Source organism: Chenopodium quinoa, unplaced genomic scaffold (assembly GCF_001683475.1).
Source record: "Chenopodium quinoa cultivar QQ74 unplaced genomic scaffold, ASM168347v1, whole genome shotgun sequence".
In the NCBI taxonomy this organism is placed as follows: Eukaryota; Viridiplantae; Streptophyta; class Magnoliopsida; order Caryophyllales; family Amaranthaceae; genus Chenopodium; species Chenopodium quinoa.
In genome coordinates, this window is record NW_018743850.1 from 434,565 (window position 1) to 455,223 (window position 20,659).

The 20,659-nt window shown below is 32.9% G+C and overlaps 1 protein-coding gene and 1 long non-coding RNA gene across 2 annotated transcripts; one reads left to right on the forward strand and one right to left on the reverse strand.

Annotated features, from left to right (window-relative positions):
* Positions 1 to 2,880: 2,880 nt before the first annotated feature.
* LOC110685785 lies at positions 2,881 to 14,137 on the forward strand. The gene is made up of 3 exons (XR_002504105.1): positions 2,881 to 3,435; positions 4,717 to 4,814; positions 13,812 to 14,137. It is a non-coding gene; the product is annotated as an uncharacterized LOC110685785 (long non-coding RNA).
* Positions 14,138 to 14,222: 85 nt separating this feature from the next.
* LOC110685784 (transcription factor RAX3-like) lies at positions 14,223 to 16,144 on the reverse strand. Its single transcript, XM_021862305.1, has 3 exons — positions 15,678 to 16,144; positions 15,435 to 15,564; positions 14,223 to 15,061 (listed from the first exon to the last, which is right to left on the reverse strand). Exons 1-3 carry the CDS (start codon positions 15,811 to 15,813, stop codon positions 14,359 to 14,361), a joined length of 969 nt encoding a protein of 322 aa, XP_021717997.1. The 5' UTR covers positions 15,814 to 16,144; the 3' UTR covers positions 14,223 to 14,358.
* Positions 16,145 to 20,659: the final 4,515 nt, after the last annotated feature.

The window sequence follows — 20,659 nt, forward strand, 5'->3', positions numbered from 1 at the left end:
TAGTGCATGGGATGAAAGTCATGGAAATGAGTAGTACCAAAAAAAATAAAATCAAGATTGGTGGTGGAATGGGGATCAGAGTTATGGCTTAATCAAAGCCCAATAAAATAATTCACGCTGGAGAAAAAACAGTAATACTTCTTGTTTGCAATGGTCTCAAATCTTCTTCTTCTTTTTTTCTTTTTTCTTTCTTTCTTCTTTAAGGTAAGAAAAAAGGAAAGAATTAGGACCCCTCCTCACGTGGGGCGATCCTAAAGCATTTGAGGTGAGAATGAGGTATAAAGTTGAAGAGGTACAAAATGAAATATCCAATTTGTTGATGACAAGATGCCCAACATTTGCAATCCAATCTGCTACTCTATTTTCTTCTTTGTAGACATGCCAAAGTTCCCAATGAGGGAATCTGCGAAGTAGGATCTTGATATCTTCTATAATGTGATCAATTTGCCACGGGGTCGACCAAATACCGTTCACTGCATTAACAACTAAGAGGTTGTCCCCTTCAATGTGAAGTTTTGTATTCCTTGTTGGAGGGCGAGGATGATTCCCTTGTGGGACCAAAAGTTTCAGCTACAAAGACGTTGGTGGTTCCAAGGTTGAAAGCTTGTGCTGCAATAGGTGTACCTTTACTGTCTCTGATGATGACTTCTGCTGCTGCTGAGTTGTTTTTTACCGAACCATCGAAGTTGAGTTTAAAAGAGTTGAGAGGAGGAGCCTCCCATGTAACTAATTGTGGGTTGATGATGGGTTTGGGATCTCTGCATTGGAGACCTCGAGTTTAAAGAGGTATCTATGAAAATGCGATAACTCTTTGAACGCAAATTGTGCTCGGTGAAAGGTTCTAGGGATGTTAAAAGTCTCATTCTTGTACTAAATTACTAATCCAAGTTATCCAACATCCTAACATAAGTCCATAACTTGGCCTTAATCGATATAGGGATATATCCGTATAATGGTTCCAAGCATTACAAGACCTCATAACTCCATGATGTGTTCCTTTTTATCAATTGAGTTTTTGACATTGGGTTACAAAATCTTAATAAATAGTTTGATTTCGTACATTATAGCCTTCAAATTTGATTCCAGATAATTTTTAAACCCAACAAGGTTATGCTTTAAGGTTTTTTCCATGGTCTCCAAAGGCCGGTTTCCAAAAAGTCTATTGAGTGTCCAAAACCATCTCATTCATACATAAACCCCAGCCCTCATTGTCATATTTCAATATGCAAACAAGGTCAAAAAAATTATGGTAATAGTACGAAAAGTTATGATGCAACTATTGTGTTGTAACAGAAGGAGTTTAATGACATTCGGCAATAGGGAAATATAATTTGACCATTGTTTATACACTAGTACAATTCATGTTCTATTTTCTCTTTGATTCCTTTTGAATCTCAGTTGAATCAAAAAAAAAAAAAAAAAAAATTATGTTCTATTTAATCAAAAACTTCTTAAGTACTTGTAACACTTGTCTCCTTTATTGGATACTCCACATGTGTATACATTCTTATTCATGCTCCCAATTACTCCGTCGTACATATCCACATAATTCTATCCATTTCGACGTACTTTTCACAAATCTTTTGAAAATAACACTATTAAAACACAAATTTTACGGAGGTGATTTAATGATTCTTTCTATCTTTCTCCTCTAATAGGTTAGCTAAAATTGTGCATCCTCTTACAAAGTGAGAGATATATATTCCCTTTTTATAGCGGAGTATTTTGAAAAATGGCGCTTCTCAGCCAGAAGCCAAAACCAGGTATTCTGCATCTCTCTTTAATCTCCGTGTTTAAATTTTTCGTCGATTTCTGCGAAATATAATCAGCTTCTTCTGCAATTTTAGTTCGATTTTATCCTACAAATCAATTTCTTCTTTAATTAACTATATATTCATTCGATTTTGGTGTTGTTTTTGTAAATTTGTTGAATGCTTTGTTGAATTGTTGACGACATCACTTAATTGAGTGATACAGGTAAACCTAATTTAATTGCGATAATACATTGTCAGATGTCAAACTTGGATTGATGATGATGATGCAAAACATCAGAAATTATGGCGTACAGGTATGAAATTATGACGTCTTCTTATTAATTGTGCAAATTTTGATGTTCTTCAGATTCTATTTCTTATTCATTTGTGGTTAGGATTCTTAGGGAAAATTTTTAACATATCTGTCTATATGAAGCCGTAAGAGTATAATTTAAACCCTAACTTATGAATTCTTTGCATAAAATGTATAATTTGGTAAACTAATGCTAAGTTTTGTCTCATTTAGTAAAAACCGAGCATGACTTAAGTATTACTACGTAGTTGTTTAAATTAAAATGATTCACTATTCTTAGGTCTTGGATTATTGTAATGGACTAAAATTTAATGGCTCATTGAATTGGAGTGTTTTTTTTATTCTTTAAGGTGAATTAGTTGATAGTAGTTGGGTTTCGGATTGAGAGGTTTAACACAAAGAACATTTATGAATTAGTTGGGGATAAGGCAGCCTAGATTCTTGAGTGGAACTTTTTAGAGGTTTTGGAATAATGTTCATGTATGCTAGAAAAGTTCGAGCAAGCAGTTTTTTTGTTAGAAATATTTCAAAAATAGAAGTTTTCTTAGTAGAAGAAGTAATCTGAAATCCACATCCATGGTCATATTGTTTGAAAATTTTGATCGGCGGGCAACCTAGGTAAAGATTGCCAATGAAAGATTATGTTGCAATGTGACCTTAGTAAATCTCCAACTAAATGAAACCTTAGGTAGTGATCACTTCTTGTCTTCTTGATTATAGTACAAAGTTTTATCTTCTTAAGATTCGGTTTTCATTTCCTTACTTCTGCATTTAATCATATATATTCAATTTCTTGGCTCATTTAGTGGAGAGTTACTTTGTGGTTGACAATTAGCTGCATAGATGTTGTTTTATCTTGATTGGATTTTGTCTTTATTTGACTTGCTAAGTGTATTTAATTGAAATTAGTCAGTAGTAACACTGTGGCCCTGTTTAGTTTGCGTAGTTTATCCATCATACCAACATACTTTAGTTCCATCATACTTTTTTGCTACCTTCATACGCTTAACATTCACAATGACATGTTTATTGATATTTGATTTTCTATATGTGCTCTGTTCAATGTGCATGCTGTAATTTTCTAACATTACTCTGTTTTTTTTTTTTTTTTTTCTTTTATGTTGTGAAAGATCATATGTCTTTCTCATACAGGAAAGCAGAAAATGACATCTTAATATGATGTGTTGGGAGGCCATTTTTTTTCTTGTTGCTGAAATCCGAGCTGACATAGAATATTTGAAGTCTGTGATTCAGGTTCGCACTGGATGTTTAAGCTCTATGATTTACTCAACCGTGCAATTCCAAATCATACAGCTTTGTCATCAAATTATTTGCAAAATCTATATGGATCCAAATTCCAGGTTAAAGGTACTTCATGTTCCCTCCTTTTTCCATAATCTTTGGCTCAAGGCATTTGCTTGAATTGTTGAGAATGTTTTCAGTAATTAGTATAGTATACACACTTTATGCCTTACAGCTCTCAATCTTCTGTAGCTGTACTGATTGGTACATAAGGTCTGGTTGTACATTTATAGTCAACTAAGGATTGTCATTGGATTTCCAATTCATCATCATTGATGGTGGATTCGTAATATCCTTTCTTTTGCATTTCTAATGCTCTTTTAACTTCAGCTTTGAAATTGTGGAGTGGAAGTAGGTATTCACCGAGTCTTTAATATTTGTCTCAAGCTATAACTGACATTAAAGACATGGTGGATGTGGACTAATTTAATTCACTTTCATGCCTAATTTCAGTTCATATTCATCTCTTAATCTCTAAGTAAACCAAATCTTTTGGAGTTTCATATTCCATCAGAATTGGTGTTATATGTTGATTTACAGCAAGTTATCTAGGCAAGACAACTGTTTTAGAGTTGAGCAAGTAATTAATTTTACATAGCAGCATCTGCCTAAGGCCCTAAAGTGAACAGATTTGTAAAATTGATTTTGATATTTTAAATGTGTATAATATCTTGGAAGAAAGTCTTTGCTTTCTACTTTGTATTTATCAATTATCAATAACGATGTTGCTTAGAGCAAGTCAAATTTATCTCTTTGTAACGACTTCCTTCACATTCCACAAAACTGTAAGGTTGTGAGGAAGAGGACTTCAACGAATGTACAAATAACAGCCAATAGAGTCCTTTCCATCAGTCTATTTAATTTCCCTTATGTAATTCTGTACAGAATATTGATGTTATGTTACATTAGTTGATGGATTGTACCCTTCTATTTCAAATTTAATTCTCTATATGTTTGCTCTTGTCTGCTGTTTGGTTTTTTGAAATTGAACATGTATATCATGAATCAAACATATCTGCTTTGAGGAAACAACTCACAATTTACCACTGTTGCTTTCATGAAAATATAGTCCTAGCTGTCTTTTGACACTGAGATCTAATCCTTTGAAGGCAAAAATTATGTGTAAACTCAGTGCCTGAGCGTAGCTGTCCTCAATGTAGGACTTGGTGAATGCAAGTGGAAAAAATTAGAAACATACTCATAGTCATAGTTGCAGTTCAGCTCTTTAGTCTGCATTTTGCTTCTCTTGTTGTTGCTTTTTGATTAATTGAAAGTCAGTTTGATCTAGGTTGATTTTTATTTTTGGTCCCGGAATTGAAAATGAAAGAGATAATTTGTGCCAAACAGGAGCTGGGACAGAAAAAAAAAACTTGTCTGACCACTAATGGTTATCATTGGATCGAAATTCTTATGGAACAGAAACTTGGCTGCTTATAGACCTACAGGTAATGTCTTATCCAATATCTGTTCTTTTATAACAGTATTACCCATCGCTTTGTGGTAAACCCTCGTTTTAGTGCTTGTTGTGTCTTAGTATTCGTTTCTGAAATTTGCATAAACAATTCAACTAAAGCTTTTTTACCAGAATTGTGATGATAGGTGAAATGTATCATGTCTTTTAACCGTATTTGAGTATTGTACATTCTGACTCTTGAGAATTTAGAGGAAGGGGGATAGTCTTATTGGGCTATATTGGCCTTTTCAGTAGCGCGGAAATCCAAGCCTATCTTATGATGGCCGGGAATCTACAAACGATGTATTCGTAATCCAATGTCATTTTGCCCCCAAGAATTCTAGAAACTAGAAAGCATTAGCAACTCTCATGTTTAATCAATCAGGAATAAACAATTGTGGGCCTATGGCTAGTCAATAGTCAAGTATTTTCTTTATTTGACGCAATTGTTATTCTTTCTACTTACATATCTACTTCTTCTATAGTGGAGTGTGGCTCAGCCCAATTTGGGCTTCCATTTTTTGGGACAGCGCTGGGGTCATTCCGGGGCCCGAGTGTGGGTTTTTTTTGGGGGGGGGGGGGGTGATGACCCGACTACAATAGCCTATGTCTTTGTCTTTGACTTTATCCTGCCCAATTTATGGGACTTGGACAAACCTTTCTAGCTTGACGCCGGTCCAAATTTGTTAGGATGTAGGTTGTCCCAACAATGATTTCCTCTACTGCAACATACTATGTATTTGCATATTATATACTACGTATATACAATTTTATCAGTTTTATATTTATAATCGAAATATTTATATGTCATGTGACTTTCTCATGTATTATTAATCCTCTTTCATTGTTTCATAATTTTCTTCTCTTGTAGTAATAAACAAGACCAGTTTACAATACATGTATTATTTAATGTGGAAAAACAAGGGCTCTTAGTAAGAATGAGGGTAGAAAGCAAAAGATAGAGCCTAATTAGAATAAGCCTGCCAAATACAAACAATCACTATATCCAAATTGTAACTTGTCATTTATCTGATGGCGCAATTCAATACCTTTATTAGAGTTAGCCTCCTAGCAGGAAGTGTGAAATTATCGAGTTCTTCAAATAAAGAATAAATCATTTTCACGAGATAAAACTTGTTTTATAATACCTGGGAGTATAAACAGTGTACACATTTGGCAGTTGGTGTTATAACCAGAATGATTTAACTTTTTACGTAGTATATTTCAGAGATATTCTCATGTTAGTGAGTGTCGACATTTCCAATATAAAAAGGTGCGTGAAATTCATTGATTATTTAGGAAATTGATATAAAATTGAAAAGTTTGTTAGTAGGGCGGGCCTAGGGCCGTTATCTGAAATATATCTGACCTCTGAGATTTTGGCAGATTTATGTGGGTTTTTTCTGTCCTGCATATTCTCACTCTAAAATTATTGATCTTACATTAAAATGAGTTCATTCAATTTGTTGGCATGCATATATTTTAATTATCATGATTACCCTGCTATGTGTGAAAGCTTTGTCCACGTAGTTTGTTTTTTCGTTTTTTTTTAAGTATGAATTTTTATTTTTATTATGTTGAAATGTGGTACCCTAAGCTTCCAGTTTATACCCAAGGAATGTGACACCATTTAGAGAGGCCAAACTCACCCTTAGTGGCAGGCTGTCAGCCCTTCACCTTTAAGACATGATTAAGGGTGGACATAGATGTGATGAACTTAAAAAGGGGCACAGAGTCTTGGGACAAAAGAGATGTGCACTTATATTGGCAGGCTTTTTACAGTTTAACACTATAAGTTGCTGATTTGGTTTCTTAACTTTTTTTTTTTGCATTTTTCCTATCAAAAAGGAATAAAAATGGCTTTCAAACTTAATGATTTTAAAGACATATATTGTGTAGAAATTCACTATTAAGAAATTTTAGATGGGAAATGTCTAGTGGGGATAAAAATTACTTCTATCTATATTGTTTGATCACTAAGCTTAATTTTATCATTTTCCACGATACCACCAAGCAATATTGTTCGTAACTCATTAGATTTTCCTATAACTTGTACATCATCTTATAAAGGTCGTTAGAATGAAATGGAGGGGTATGTTTTTACAAACCATTGACGAGCCAACCCCATAAGTTTGGCATCCAAGATCCCCAACAGTAATTAGGCATGGGCTCCAATAATGTCATTGCATTAATTACATAAAGATAGATTATATTCTATAAGATATCCATGTTTGTAGTGACTAATTTTTGTATTTTTTTTATCTTGGATAAAGAGTTACAATACTTTCAAATTCTGAAATAACTCTTATGAAAGCAAAGGAATACTACTTGAAACCCACAAATGAGAGGGTAATGGGTGCCCCCTTGAAAGTGGACAAACAAACAACTAAGGGCATATTTTGAGGTGTTGAGAATGCCTTGGGAGTTGTTTGTGGCTTTCTTGATTAAACTAACGTTTGGAGAGTAAAAAAAAAAACTACTTAGAGTGAATCCTTTGAGTCCATTCTTGAAGACGTGTTTTCCATTTGGAAAACATTAGCGTAGCTAATAAAGCTCTTAGGGAAGTTGAAATGGGCCTCGAGTATGTATCTATTAGCTTCTTTTTTTTTAAAGAAAAATTAAAAATTCTTATTTCCTGTTATAGTTATACAAAAACTATTAGAGACAATGAGAAAACATTGGGTATGATTCCTCTAAAGTGTGAGAAAGGGAGTTTGGGGATCGGATGGATCATAGGTGGGAGTGGAAATGAAAATTGGTGCTTAGAAATTTGCTTCTTTATTACCAATTCTTTGTTTGAGCTGTGATAGTAATTATAAGTTGAGAATGTTTAACGAAATTGCGGCCCTTACCAATGCTTTTCCTCAACTTAGTGATTTAGGAAAGATAACGTTAAGACCTATCTATATCCAATTAATCCCCAATATTTTTTCCCAAACTCAAATAAACTTGACAATAGTGCTTTTGGGATATAAACTCTAATTCCATTCTCTCTATTCCCTCAATGACAAACACCTCAATAGTGTTTTGGGACTTTGGGATGTTGGACTATGATTGGTCAAATTAAGGGAAGGAATCCTATAGTATTATTTTTGCTTTCCTTTAAATAATTCATTTGGTCAGTCTTACCTGGCAAGGACAATGGAATCCTTGTTGTTTCTGCACATCCACTTTTCTTTTTGATCATTCTTATTGCTTAGATGTTTTTTTTTTTTTTTTTTTTTTTTTTTTTATATATTTATTCTTGAGTTACCTTTTGATGCTTCACGGTTTCCAAAGCGGGTAACTTCCCTTGAATCTTGGTTTTCACAATTAAATTTGTACATAGCTCATCTTCCGGAAACAAAGAGAAATGTGATCATGCTCTTGATCAACCTGGATGATGTAGTTTTGAAATTAGTCATAACAATGGGAGATTTACCAAAACCATCTCTAAGTTTATGATAGTAAAACCATCTTTAAGGTTAACAGCTTAGCACCTTAGCACCTTGTAACCTTTTATGATGCAAATTGTTATTCATGTAATTAACCTTTAAGTATATTAATAATTGTCGTGGAAAAATCATCACTCAAAACAATGCCATAAATTAATTGTAATTCAATTATAAGGGATTAAGGGAATCACATCACAACTGTAGTTTTTTTTTTTTTTTTTTTTTGGGTGTAATTTTCTCAATTTTCCTAGATTGATATCAATAAGGCACTCACCCAGTTCTGATTAATATACTATCTATTGAATCAGTTGTTAACTAAACATATATTGTAGTTTCATGAACGTGCTAAATGGTGGGGTGCAGCTGTAGCTTTGTGTTTGAAGGATGTACCTTTATTTTTATCTTTCATGCATATTTAATTCCCATCTTCATATATATACTTTCTTTCTCTTGTTTTTATATGAATCTAAACTATCATGGATTTTTAGGTAACCTTTTTAGTGCTATATTTTGCATTGTTTTTGTCCCCCGTGCACTATAGAGCTTTTAAGATGATGAATCTGTTATAAGTGACCATTATAATGGAAGCAATGGCTTCATCTAGGAGCAAACACAAATGGTAGTATAAGAGAAAAGGAAGGGTTTTTCATTCTATGGATCTCAAGTGGGACAACTCCTATTCAAGGCTTTAATCAAGGGTAATATTTTAGCACTTGCATATTCATACTTGATTTATGTTAGTACTACTTTGTATTTTCCCAGTACTTCTGCAATTTCATTACTACTTCGTATTAATTTACTTTGGATAATATAAATTCCAGGGACATTGTTTTAAATTCCAGAAATATATAGGGTATTATGAAAATATTTTGACTAGTTTGGGGTTTTATAAGAGATTAGATATAGTCCAACATTGAGATGAGGTTATCATGACTCGTTTTAATATTTGAAATAAGGTCTTATTCTCAAGGCTTTTATAAAGGATAAGAGAGGATAAAAAAATTTCACTTTCAACCTTTTGTTCTCTTCACCATAATCATGTTATTTTAGGGAACATCAAATCCGTACCAAGATATATGCCCGAAACTACCTAGTAAAAACGCTACCCAGAGTGGGCTAAGCATCCACTGTCAAAGATTTTTTTTTTTTTTTTTGGTTGTCACCAACAGTGAATTCTGCACTTGTTTACTTTTCTGGTAACATGTTCATGTATGCATAAATACTACAACTAGTTCATGAAAATCGGCTGCTTATAGGAAAACTACTAATTCACCTAATTAATCATGGAACTAAGAAAAAGGCAATACGTTCTTTCTCTGTTTCCTTTTGACTGCAGTTTGATGATTAAACATTTTTCTTTTGGAAGAAAATCTAACTAGCTGATGCAAATAATTTTGTGCTGCTGTACTGCCTAGTAGATGGATCCAAAATGTTAGAATGTCAATGGAGTGAAAATGAGTGAATTTGATCCAAATATATTATTTTTTTTAATTAGTAGAGCCTACTTAGATATGACAGGTTGCTTGAACAATTGGCCTTGTTCGAGCCGTACTTTTCAACATAATTGAAAATTTCAACCTTTGTTTTCAAAATATGTCAACTGTGCATGTATATTACTACTATACTTGATTTTATTTGGCTATTCACAGAAAAACAAATAATTAAAAGAAGAAAAATTGATGTGAAAGTCAAAAAATAATTATCAAACTGATCTAATTTGCAACTACTGCTGCCTGGTAGTGTGAGTATCTCTATCAAATCCGTACAATTGTGGACTCTGAAAATTAAAATATGAATTATAAAACCTTAGTTGGACCTGTATGTCCATCAAAATTGTCTGAAAGATGTAATTATTACTTTGCTTGAAATATATCCATATTCTTGGGGTGTTAATTAGTTAAAATTTACAATGATGATTCGCTTTAAAAATTTGGGAACTTGAGATTGAGTATTGTCAATTAGTACGGAGTACATTATTATCTTTTGTAACTCTTTAGACTCCTTTTATTTTTATTCACGTTTTTGAAAAAATTTCTATCAATGCACATGCATATTAAATAAGAAAAAAGGATTCTATTTTGTGATTGAAGTGTATGACATGAAGTTATCATTTGTTTAAGAATTTATTTAGATTGTTAGGTGGGTTTACTGATATTGCAAACGTGATCTATGTCTCTTAATATGATTTGCTGGCTTAAAATCCTTGAGCTTTTCCTTATATTACTCCCTGAAATTGGGCACTTATCTGAAATATATCTATCAAATACTGATGACCTAAAAAGGTTTTTAGGTTTTTGATGTGGGGGTGATGTGGTATAGGTGTGGCCCGTGTGGGGCTGCCAGATGTAAGAAGTTACAGTCTACCTTAGTTCCTTTGTATGTACGTCTATGAATTGTGAAGTTTTAACTTTGCAAAATGAACAAGTGATGCTCTTTAGAGTCTCATACATTCGTTGTGCACATGAAAGTTGTTCCGTATTAGTTAACTTAGTTATACAAATAGGGAGTTAATCTTCTCATCATTAATTAGTTTTTGGCACGTGTAAGAACACTATTGCATTTCTTGGACCACAAAAGGGGTACTCTAGTCCATTCACTGACCCGGAATTATACGGAGTAGATTTAATTTGTGGTTTAGCATTAACCAATGATAAGGCAGACCTTTGAATAAAACTACTAGTCTGCCACTAAGTATTATTCATGACATTTCCTTTTTGTTTTTTAGACTGAAGACCTTGAAGTTCTAGCCATATACACCGTATCATCTGACTCTGTCATGAATCCCCTATTTCTTCTGCTATAAACGAATAGAAACTCAAGTAATGCATACTTTTCAAATTGTGCTAGTTTCAGTCACCGCCTTTAATATAGACTTAAAAGAGTCATTAGGTGTGCCATCAGTGATTATGAACCGTTAGATCAAGCAACAAGCTCTTGCAAACAAAGCAACGAGAACATATGTAAGTGTTTGAACAGTTAGGTGTGCATATGTTCTCTTATTCGGTCTTAGACGTATCTTGGTGAAAGAGTGAAAAGTTCGAATTGATAGTGATATATAATCAAATAATGGATGCCATAGTTGTAGTATTTATCGTCTAGTATCCCGAGGACTTAACAAAAGCCATTGCAATTACTTTAGTTGACTGAGTACACCATACCTTTTAGATAATATTTCATCAAGGCAACTACGAGTAAAAGAGAGAGACCTGGTCAATCTTTTTTTAGCTTTTGTGCTTTCATTTGTCGTTTATCTTTTTTGACTTGTGCTACAAAGCTGATATTACTCCTTGCCGCACCCTTTGGAACCAAAAGCCATGTACAATTTTTGTACAGTTTACATTTTTTTAATTTCTTCAGACTGTGTAACGTGCACACATCCAAGTTTCAGGCATTGATATTTTATTAATCACAATTGGATCTTTTGCTTGATTTGTACCCTTTTGAATAGTATATTGTGGATAATTTTTTGTTGTGTAAGGATTATGAAGAGCTCTATCTAGTAAGCACCTCCACCTTATGCACTTGGATTTATACTATTTTATGCCATTTATGGTGCATTAAAAAATTGCTTAACCAAAGAAAAAAAATGTACTGTTTTCCATTTTAAGTCCTGTTAGGCTGTATTGTAAGTGTATTCAGATGTATATGCACTAATAATTTTTTCCTCAATTCCTTGTCTCCCTCCTTAATTATAGTGAGACAAGGGGAGTACGCGATAAATTCAACCCTAAAAAAAGGTCGGTTATGAAAATTCATCTAGGAAGCTTTTTTTTTTTTTTTTTTTTTAATAAGAACACATGAGATGGATTTGCATTCCTTGCATTTGTTATCCCTATAGAAAGTGGATCCACCTTTTTTCAGACGTGGAAAAATATGACCAAACCCGAAATTGAATTGGTAATAGTCTAGCCTATGCATGGATTGAATGTCTACAAGTTTTTAATATATCTCTCGTATTACTCCGTATTATTTTAGTATAGAAAGTAGGCTTGTTAAAAAGAAGCAAAACGAAACCAAAAAAAAAAAGTTAAGAACACAATAGTTGTTAACCAGGAAAGAGCAATAAAAGAAAGGGCAATAAATAATTGCAGACCAAACAGGAAAGAACTTGATAACCAGCGCATTTAGATTGTTTTTAGTGAAAAAAACAAGGGATTGATGTTACTCTATTGGGTAGTTCTGGGATTTACTTTTTAATAGTTGTAACTTGTCCAGTATGATTGGCATGCAGCTTTTTGTCATTAGATTTCTGTAATATGCCATGCCCTTCTCTGATGTAGTTTTCTTAATTTGATGCCTGTCAGATGAAAAAATAATAGGTTTGGAGTTGAATCTCTAATGTGAAATAAGAGAACATTTGTGCTTGGGAATTTGTGATGATTAGGCCTCTTCCCTCAGAGAAAGGTGTTACAGAAAATAGGTATTGAAGCTTGATAAGTAATAAAGAATATTTTGTAAGGAGCTGAATTCTATGGTCTTTAAATGCTGCTACAAGCCTACAATTACGAATCAAGGTACAGCATGCCATGGATCACAGTCAGTTATTTTCTGGGGGGTGGATTTGTTTATTAGTTACAGCAACACGTAGACCAGTTATATTTAATTTGTGCAGATTGATAACACAACAAAAAAAGAAATTAAACCTAAAAAATATGTTCAGAAAATACATTGCTTTCTTATTATGTTAGGGGGTCTAAAAGATGCATCTCTTTAGAGGCTAGTTTTTGTGTTGGAGCCTGACTTTTGTTACTGTAAGATGTTTTCCTATAGCATAGTCACCTTTATTGGGGTAATAAATTAGTGACTGATAATAAAATGAGTACTCACTCCATAGCAGATTGAGCTTTGGGACAATGTTAACTCAGTTGTGGACAAAGGGAGAGTATAGTTTTGCTACTACAGCAGTCACCTTTATGGTCTGTTTAATTGGGGTGATAAATTAGTGAGAATGATGATAAATTTGTTTTCACTCGGTAGTAGATCGAGCTTTGGGACAATGTTAACTCTGCTATGGGACAAAGGGAGTATAATTTTGCTAGGGATGACTGAGATCTCAAGAGGCAGGAGGATGTGTGGAACTTGGTATCTTGGCCTTGTCTAGACTGGGTAGTTCCTGAATTAGAAGTTCACAAGGGCTGATATTATTCCCAGATCCTTGGCTTGAGTAACAAGCGAGCCAAAATAGCAAAAACTACCTACACCATAATACTGACACAAAAGTAAGATCGATTGCATGCTTGTTGTCTGCTTCATTCTATAACCCTTAAGGTACTGCGAAATATAAGAAAACAAAAGGATAGTATTTTGATTAAGAATTCTATCTGATATATTTTACTAGATTAAGTTTTTTTTAGGAATCTAATTGATGATAATTATAATTTAAGCATATAGTCATGACTTTACCTTTCATATGATATTAACAATCTGGCATTATTCCTGAACTGGTAGATTTGTTTATACATAATCTCTGATTATCCAATGATGCTTGCTTAATTACCTGTGATTGATTATAAAATATAATATGCTCAATAATAGTTAGTGTAAAATGATTGCAGGCTGATTGAATCAAAGTATTACGTGGAATAGCCTTGGTTGCTAGCAGAAGTATAGACAGGAAGATAACTATAAGAGAATGCAGCCATTTTTTGATGCCCAAATTGCAAAGTTTGAGCAAGGTGTGTCCAAAATAAAGTACCTTTCCGACTATATACTGCTTTTTCTTGCAGAACTGGGAAATACTGTTGCAAGTTCAACCCATGTATTTTTAAGTGAAGTTGTCAAGATAATATCTTATACTGTACTTTCATTCATGAGACATTTTCAGAAAAGCTTTTGGTTTCAAGGTGGATAAACTAGTTGTACTGTACTCAATTATCCTTACTTTCATGGCATAACTTAAGCTAGCTCTGATCAAAATTTAAAATGCGGTTGATTGGAAAAATAGATGAATCGCAAACATATGCATATTTCATACAAAAATCACATGATATATCAATGAAATTTACTGTGAACCTTATCCAGAATTCCGCAGGTACAAATAATTTACACCATATAATGCTACTCTTATTATTGCTATCCTAAGAACCTGGGACTCAATAGAGCCTACAGCATCCCATTCTGATAAGCGTCGAAACTGGATGCAGGTGTGTTGACTAGGGAGCTCATGTCTTCCCAGCTGTTGCTGCCTGCGGAATTGCTTGTGGTGCTACTGTTGTTGCCTACCTCAACACCAGAATAGCTCTCGTTTCCATCAAATCTTGACTGATTACTAAAGTATGCTTCAAATTCTGGAGGAAAGCTCTCCTGTCCTTGATGCATATTCATGCTCACACCATTCACATCATATTCCGTGTTTAGCCACTGGGTAAAATTCACGTTTGTCGTGGAATTTATGGCTACTGCTGAAGATGCTTGAGCATTAGACAAGTCTAGAACATAAAGCTGGTCTTGAGTGGGATATTGGTAACTGCCACTGTTGTTAATGAGCTGGGAATCGTCATAAAACTGTCCCCCGATCTTGGTCAGTAGTCTTGTGAGCTGATCTTGATTTCCGAGATGATGAGCTGCAAGACTTGGGTGCATCATGGGCATGGATGTTTGTTGCTCAGCCCAGTATGGTACTTGGTTCAAGGTTTGATTTACCATAAAAGTCTCGCTCTCTCTCTTAATCTCCTGCTCAATGATACGGCAAGCTGTTTGTTCCTTTCTTTGCTTAGCCATCAGCTTCTTCTTCAGCCTTGTGTTCCAGTAATTCTTGATATCATTGTCGGTCCTTCCAGGTAATTGTGCAGCAATGATAGACCATCTGAAATATCAACACATATTAGAATCATATTTCCATCTAAGAAAAACTGTATTTATTTATTTATTTTAAAGTCCAATAAGAAGCAGTTTCTCTACAAGGTTTAGAGTGTCTTGTGGTAACATGGCAACATAGCTAGACCTCCATATGAAAGAGAATTTTTTATTTTTGCATCCTCAAAAATACGCTTCTAAAATCGTCTAGTTACTGGAGAGAATCAATCTTGATCGACTTAGACTTGCTTATAGCAAGATTAATAGTAGTGATTGTTTACTTTTATTTTTTTTTTATCATTCCTATCCCATTTAATATTATTTACCAGGGTTTTTTTTTTTTTTTTTTTTTTTTGGGTATAGAAATGGGCTTGATCAGTTACCTGCTTCCAATACTGAGGTACAAGCTGCAGATGATATTTTCTTCCTCTTCAGTGAACCCTCCATGCTTGATATTAGGTCGGAGATAATTCAACCATCGAAGGCGGCAGCTCTTTCCACATCTCTTAAGGCCTAAACCAACCAACAATTTGTTGAGAACTCAGGTTAGTAATACTGAAATAAACTTTACTAGTGAGATAAAAATTCTATATATGATCATGAAGCTGTATACATATTTTGCTTACCAATTTTCTGCGGCAGCGCGATCCAGTTACCTCCTGTGCCTTTTTGCTCAATATAAGCCTTGAGAGTTGCATCTTCTTCAGGTGACCAAGGACCTTTCTTTACGTTGGCTTTATCACAGCAAGGTGCTCTTCCCATCTTATTGTTTTTAATTTTTGTTTGTTTTTCTCTCTCTTTTAATCTTTGTTTGGTGTAGAAGTTTGTGCAAAGTTTTAGCTCTTATATTGGCTGTAGATTGTGAATTATGATGATAATTGTGTCGTATAAAAATGTGTATGAAAGTATATATAATGGTTAGTGAGGAAAGACAATAATAGCTGGAGAAAGAGAGATATGGAACAAGTCATTGGATTTCAAAAAGGAAGAGTAGAAAAAAGGATCTAACTTTATGAATAAAATAATGGATAATTTTGAAATGTTTAGAAAGTAGAACAGAGTTTTCCTCATTGTCTTTCCTAGTCTAGAATCTAATATATCATATTTTTTTGCTTTTTTAATTCTTCCTTTCTTTATACTATCTTTCTTCCACATTATGGGTACTAATTAATTAATAATGTTACATAATAATACAATTAGGAGGGGGCCTATCTACTAGAAACAATGTGAAATCAGAAAAGACAAATAGACCTTAAGATATGCTCATGAATTATTATACCTTTGTTCCCATAAAATAATAAAATGTTTTTTAAGAGAAATTTATCTCCTCTAAAGTCAAATGAAGTTCTTCTTTCTACAATTCTTGTGGTTTTTTAAATTATGCATGGTATGTAGGTGTGTAAAATAAGGAGTCCACTCTCTACTTCAAACTATCATTTGTCGACACATTTTTAGGTAAAAATTGTTGTTGGAGTAATTTTTATCCGAAGTGGATTATTAGAAATTCAGACTCTGAAAATTTTACATCTATACTACTATTAAAAATACATTCACTACAAAAAAAAAATATTTTTTAAGTTTTTTGATATAAAATAAAAGGAGTGTAAGGTTTCAAAAATAAATAAATAAATAAAAGGAGTGTAAAATATGCTTAAATGATGTCTTTGTAATAGTGACAAGGCAACATGCGGAGTTTATCTAAAGTATCCATCTTAATGATCGTAGGTAGAGTCAAAGTAGAGCTGATAAACGAGTTTTTTTCCAATCAAGTTGGTAACGATTTTATTTGGATGATAAATCATAATGTTCCGTCAAGTTGAGTTTAGTATTAAGTGATTGAATTGTTCATACTTGTAGATCAGAGGAATGAATTAATGATATTTGTACCGTACCATAAAAAACACGAGTAATGAATTATTTACAAACTCTTTACAACAAATTATATGCGACTATGCGAGGTTGAGTTCAAGTTGATTTAGTTTTGTGATTAAAAGTAAATTGACTTTGGTCCGTAAATTCTGAACTCTTGCTTGATCTTCATAGGCTGGGCGGCAATATTTTCTGGTCAGACTTTGATTTTTTTCTTTTTTTTTCGCCCGCACATTGGATAATGGAATTTTGGGCAAGGTTTCATGTTTATATTTTCATTATAGGTTTCATGACTTTAATCAGAAATTGAGGACACCAAGTTATATTGAATGGTTGGTGTTTTAAGTAAACTCCTTGAAGCTTTGACCTAATGATCTTTACATAAATTGATAAATTTCATTTTTGTCCCCAACTTTTTTTTTTCCCCCAAATATCGTTATCTTTTTTAGGTGAATGAACGAACCCTATCCTTGATTTCTAAACGTTGCATGCCATTCAAGGCTACAATTTCCAGTAAAGATCAAGTGCAATGCACATCATTTCGTAGAATCATGCTGTAAAGCTAATACATTTTCATGATTGGAACTATCATTACTTTCTTTTTGTGAGCAATCAAATTGTCTTTTCATTAGGGTAGGTCCCATTGCTATCCTCATTGTCAACCCTTTTATTTCTATATCATCTAACCTAACATTAGAAAGAGAGAGATTCACAAGTCACAATTGTTAATTCTTTTTTTTTTTTTCTTATTTCATTTAAATGCACTCTCGTGGTAAATTTCTATGATATTCGATCTGCAAATTTAAGTCAAAATGTCCTTCGAGAAATATAATGGAGCAACTATTAGTCTATTTGTTCAAGACTGAAAATGGCATTTCATTTGTTGATAATAACAGTCTACGTGTTAATTAGCTTATATGTGTAAATGTGTAATGGTTTTTTTATGTAACGACTTGATATAAAAGGCACAAACTCATTGGATAGTAAGATGCTAACCAATTGTATTAATGTGCGGAAATTGATATAGAGTAATTGTTTAGAGATTCACGATTATTAATTTTTCCTTTTATTCATTTTAATGCACTCTCGTGGCAAAGAATTAGGAAAGGGTAACTTCTAGTCAAAGTCGGGAGTATATCACACACCTTGTCTTTTTTTTAGTAAAGATACTTAACTACTTGCTAATCACCTTATATCTTGTGCAATTGTTTGTAATAATTGTACAATATAATAATCTCACTCAAGAATGGCTCGGGATAAAAGGCACAAACTCATAGGATACTAACTAATTGTATCATTGTAAGGAAGAAATTATATTGTTTAGAGCTTTCACTTCCTGGTGGGTGACCAAATGGCTAACGATATGAAAGTTACTGCTTCTGTGAGCAACATATTGACTGATTGTAAAGGTTTATGAGCAAAATTCTTTTTAAAATATACATATTGACAACTTGTTAGCAGAAGTTTCGGTATGATTATTGGACCACTCAGGTTATTAACCTAAAAGGACACAAGTAAACACATAACCCTCTCCCTTGTTATTTGCTAATCCAAGTCAAAAAGAATAAATTACCTTAACTAATCTTCTCTGATTAAATATTTGCCTATCAACCGCGAGAAAACGCTATAGGTTATAGATAGATTTTAATGAAAAGTTATCTTTGGTACGTTGAATATGTCTTTTTTTGCTACGTGAAAACTGGATTAACCAGTAAAACCTTCTCGAACGAAGTTAATCACTCGTATTTCTTGTTTTCTTAATTAGAAAGAAGGTAATTAGTCTAATTATTCTTTTAATAATCATAGTTGGGGAGACGAGGAATACAAGTTGAATAATTATTAAAGCTTTGAGCTCCTATCAGACCTTAGCTAGACAGCATTAAAATCTGCTCAAATACGAAGTAATATGTAAAACAATGACTAGATGCTGGAAATTGAGCCGCTACCGAATTATGTCACCCGATCATGGCATCGGTGGAAGAAAAAAAAAGTAGTCTGAATTAATCTTGCATTATCATTTGACTCAAAACGACGTCTTAATTGTTCATACATACCATATTTTTTTCAATCCATAGGTAACTTTAATTTAAGCAGAATAAATAATGGAATACTCATGTAATGTAGCTAGTTAGCTAGTACACGTAATCTATTGACGAGGCCAAGGGTAGTATTATTAAACGGACTATTTTCCTTTTAATTTTGACGGTTTTTTTTTAGATATTTCAATTCAAACCTACAAATCTCAGTGATCACCGCCCCAAAGAAAAATTAAGTTACTTAGCTGCAAAATTATCTTCTGAATTTCTTGAAAATCAAGTGGTATATCTAAATTAAGATTTTTTGAACGGTTATTCAACATGTTTGATTGTTCTGAACTTCTATACAATTGTACTTTGAATCTCCTTTAGGGATAAAGTTCTAAACTAATCAAGTTTTATACTTTCCAAAGCTTACATGTTTAAGATACCAAATTTGACTATGTTTGCTATTCAAATTTTTGCTTGTAATTTATTATACCAAAATTGATATTTATATATTAGGACTAAAACATAATACTCAATATTCCTGATTAAAATTGTTTCTTAAATACTTTGTATTAACTAAAACATACTATGTACTTATTATTATTGCTCAAAATTCAAAATTGTTTACTTGTATTTCATGTATCAAAGTTTCCAAAATTGGTATATTTTCACCAAAAAATATATTGATATATAGATTCACTGTATATTGTCTTAAACTAGTAGCCGTTGATCTTATTTGATACGAGTATAAAATAATACTATAAACATGTTTTTCAAAAAAAAAATAATACTATAAACATGAAATAAATCGACTTGGACGTTTTTCTTATTCATGATAATGACACAAAGCACTAAGGAAAATAAAAAAAAACAAGGGATTACCCTTGAGGAAACCCACTATCACTTTCCAGTTACATCACAAAATTTGACCTATTCAGGATCTGTTTTTCTTGTTTCCAAAGGTGGGCTCCTCGCTCCTATTCCTTCCAATTTCGTTACCTTCACTCACCTACTCACTCTCCTCATTTCTGAATCAGCTGCTCCCCTTAAAATTGACACCCTTCACAAACTAAAGGAAATTATTAAAGTAGTATTAACTAATTAAAGTTTCCTTCTTTCTTCAACATTTCTGGGTTGTCTCAGTATTTTACAACTTGTCACCTTGTTGTCTTGTTCAAATTGGCATATTCATTTCATTTTATCTTTGTCTTTGTCAAATCGCTAATTATATTTGGTCTAATAAATACATACTGAGCAATTAACTTCATCTTGACATGCCATGATCATTGTAAATCTTGTTTTTAGAGTAACATGCATCCTTCTCCATGACCATGCACATGATGTTGAACCTTGTTAAAATTGGTACTAATTTCTTATCGTGCAATTCTACTCTAGACCTTATATTAGTCAGACTCATTTTCCACAATTGTAATGATACATACTCAGAAACCGTTTGGTAACGTTTTTTTTTTTTTTTTTTTTTTTTTTCTTGTCTGAAACGGATGCAATAATTTAGTTAGAGAGTTTAAAAAATGATTACCTTTACTTGGGGGTAATGGTTTATACCTAGTTGTTAGTTGTTACCGCTCTACGAGCTATGGTATTAATTATCATTATCCTCTTCAAACTCATGAATTTAACTTCTAGTAATTTCTTTTAATGGTTAAATTAAAAAAATGATATTTAATGCTTCATTTCCCCTCTTATTTGTTTTA

What these genes read in the sequence shown, in the direction of transcription:
- LOC110685784 (XM_021862305.1), bottom strand. Translation starts at nt 15,813, where the DNA reads ATGGGAAGAGCACCTTGCTGTGATAAAGCCAACGTAAAGAAAGGTCCT. An exon ending in CGCGCTGCCGCAGAAAATTG is followed by an intron (nt 15,565 to 15,677) that starts GTAAGCAAAATA and finishes TGGTTGGTTTAG; the next exon opens with GCCTTAAGAGATGTGGAAAG. An exon ending in TACCTCAGTATTGGAAGCAG is followed by an intron (nt 15,062 to 15,434) that starts GTAACTGATCAA and finishes TTGATATTTCAG; the next exon opens with ATGGTCTATCATTGCTGCAC.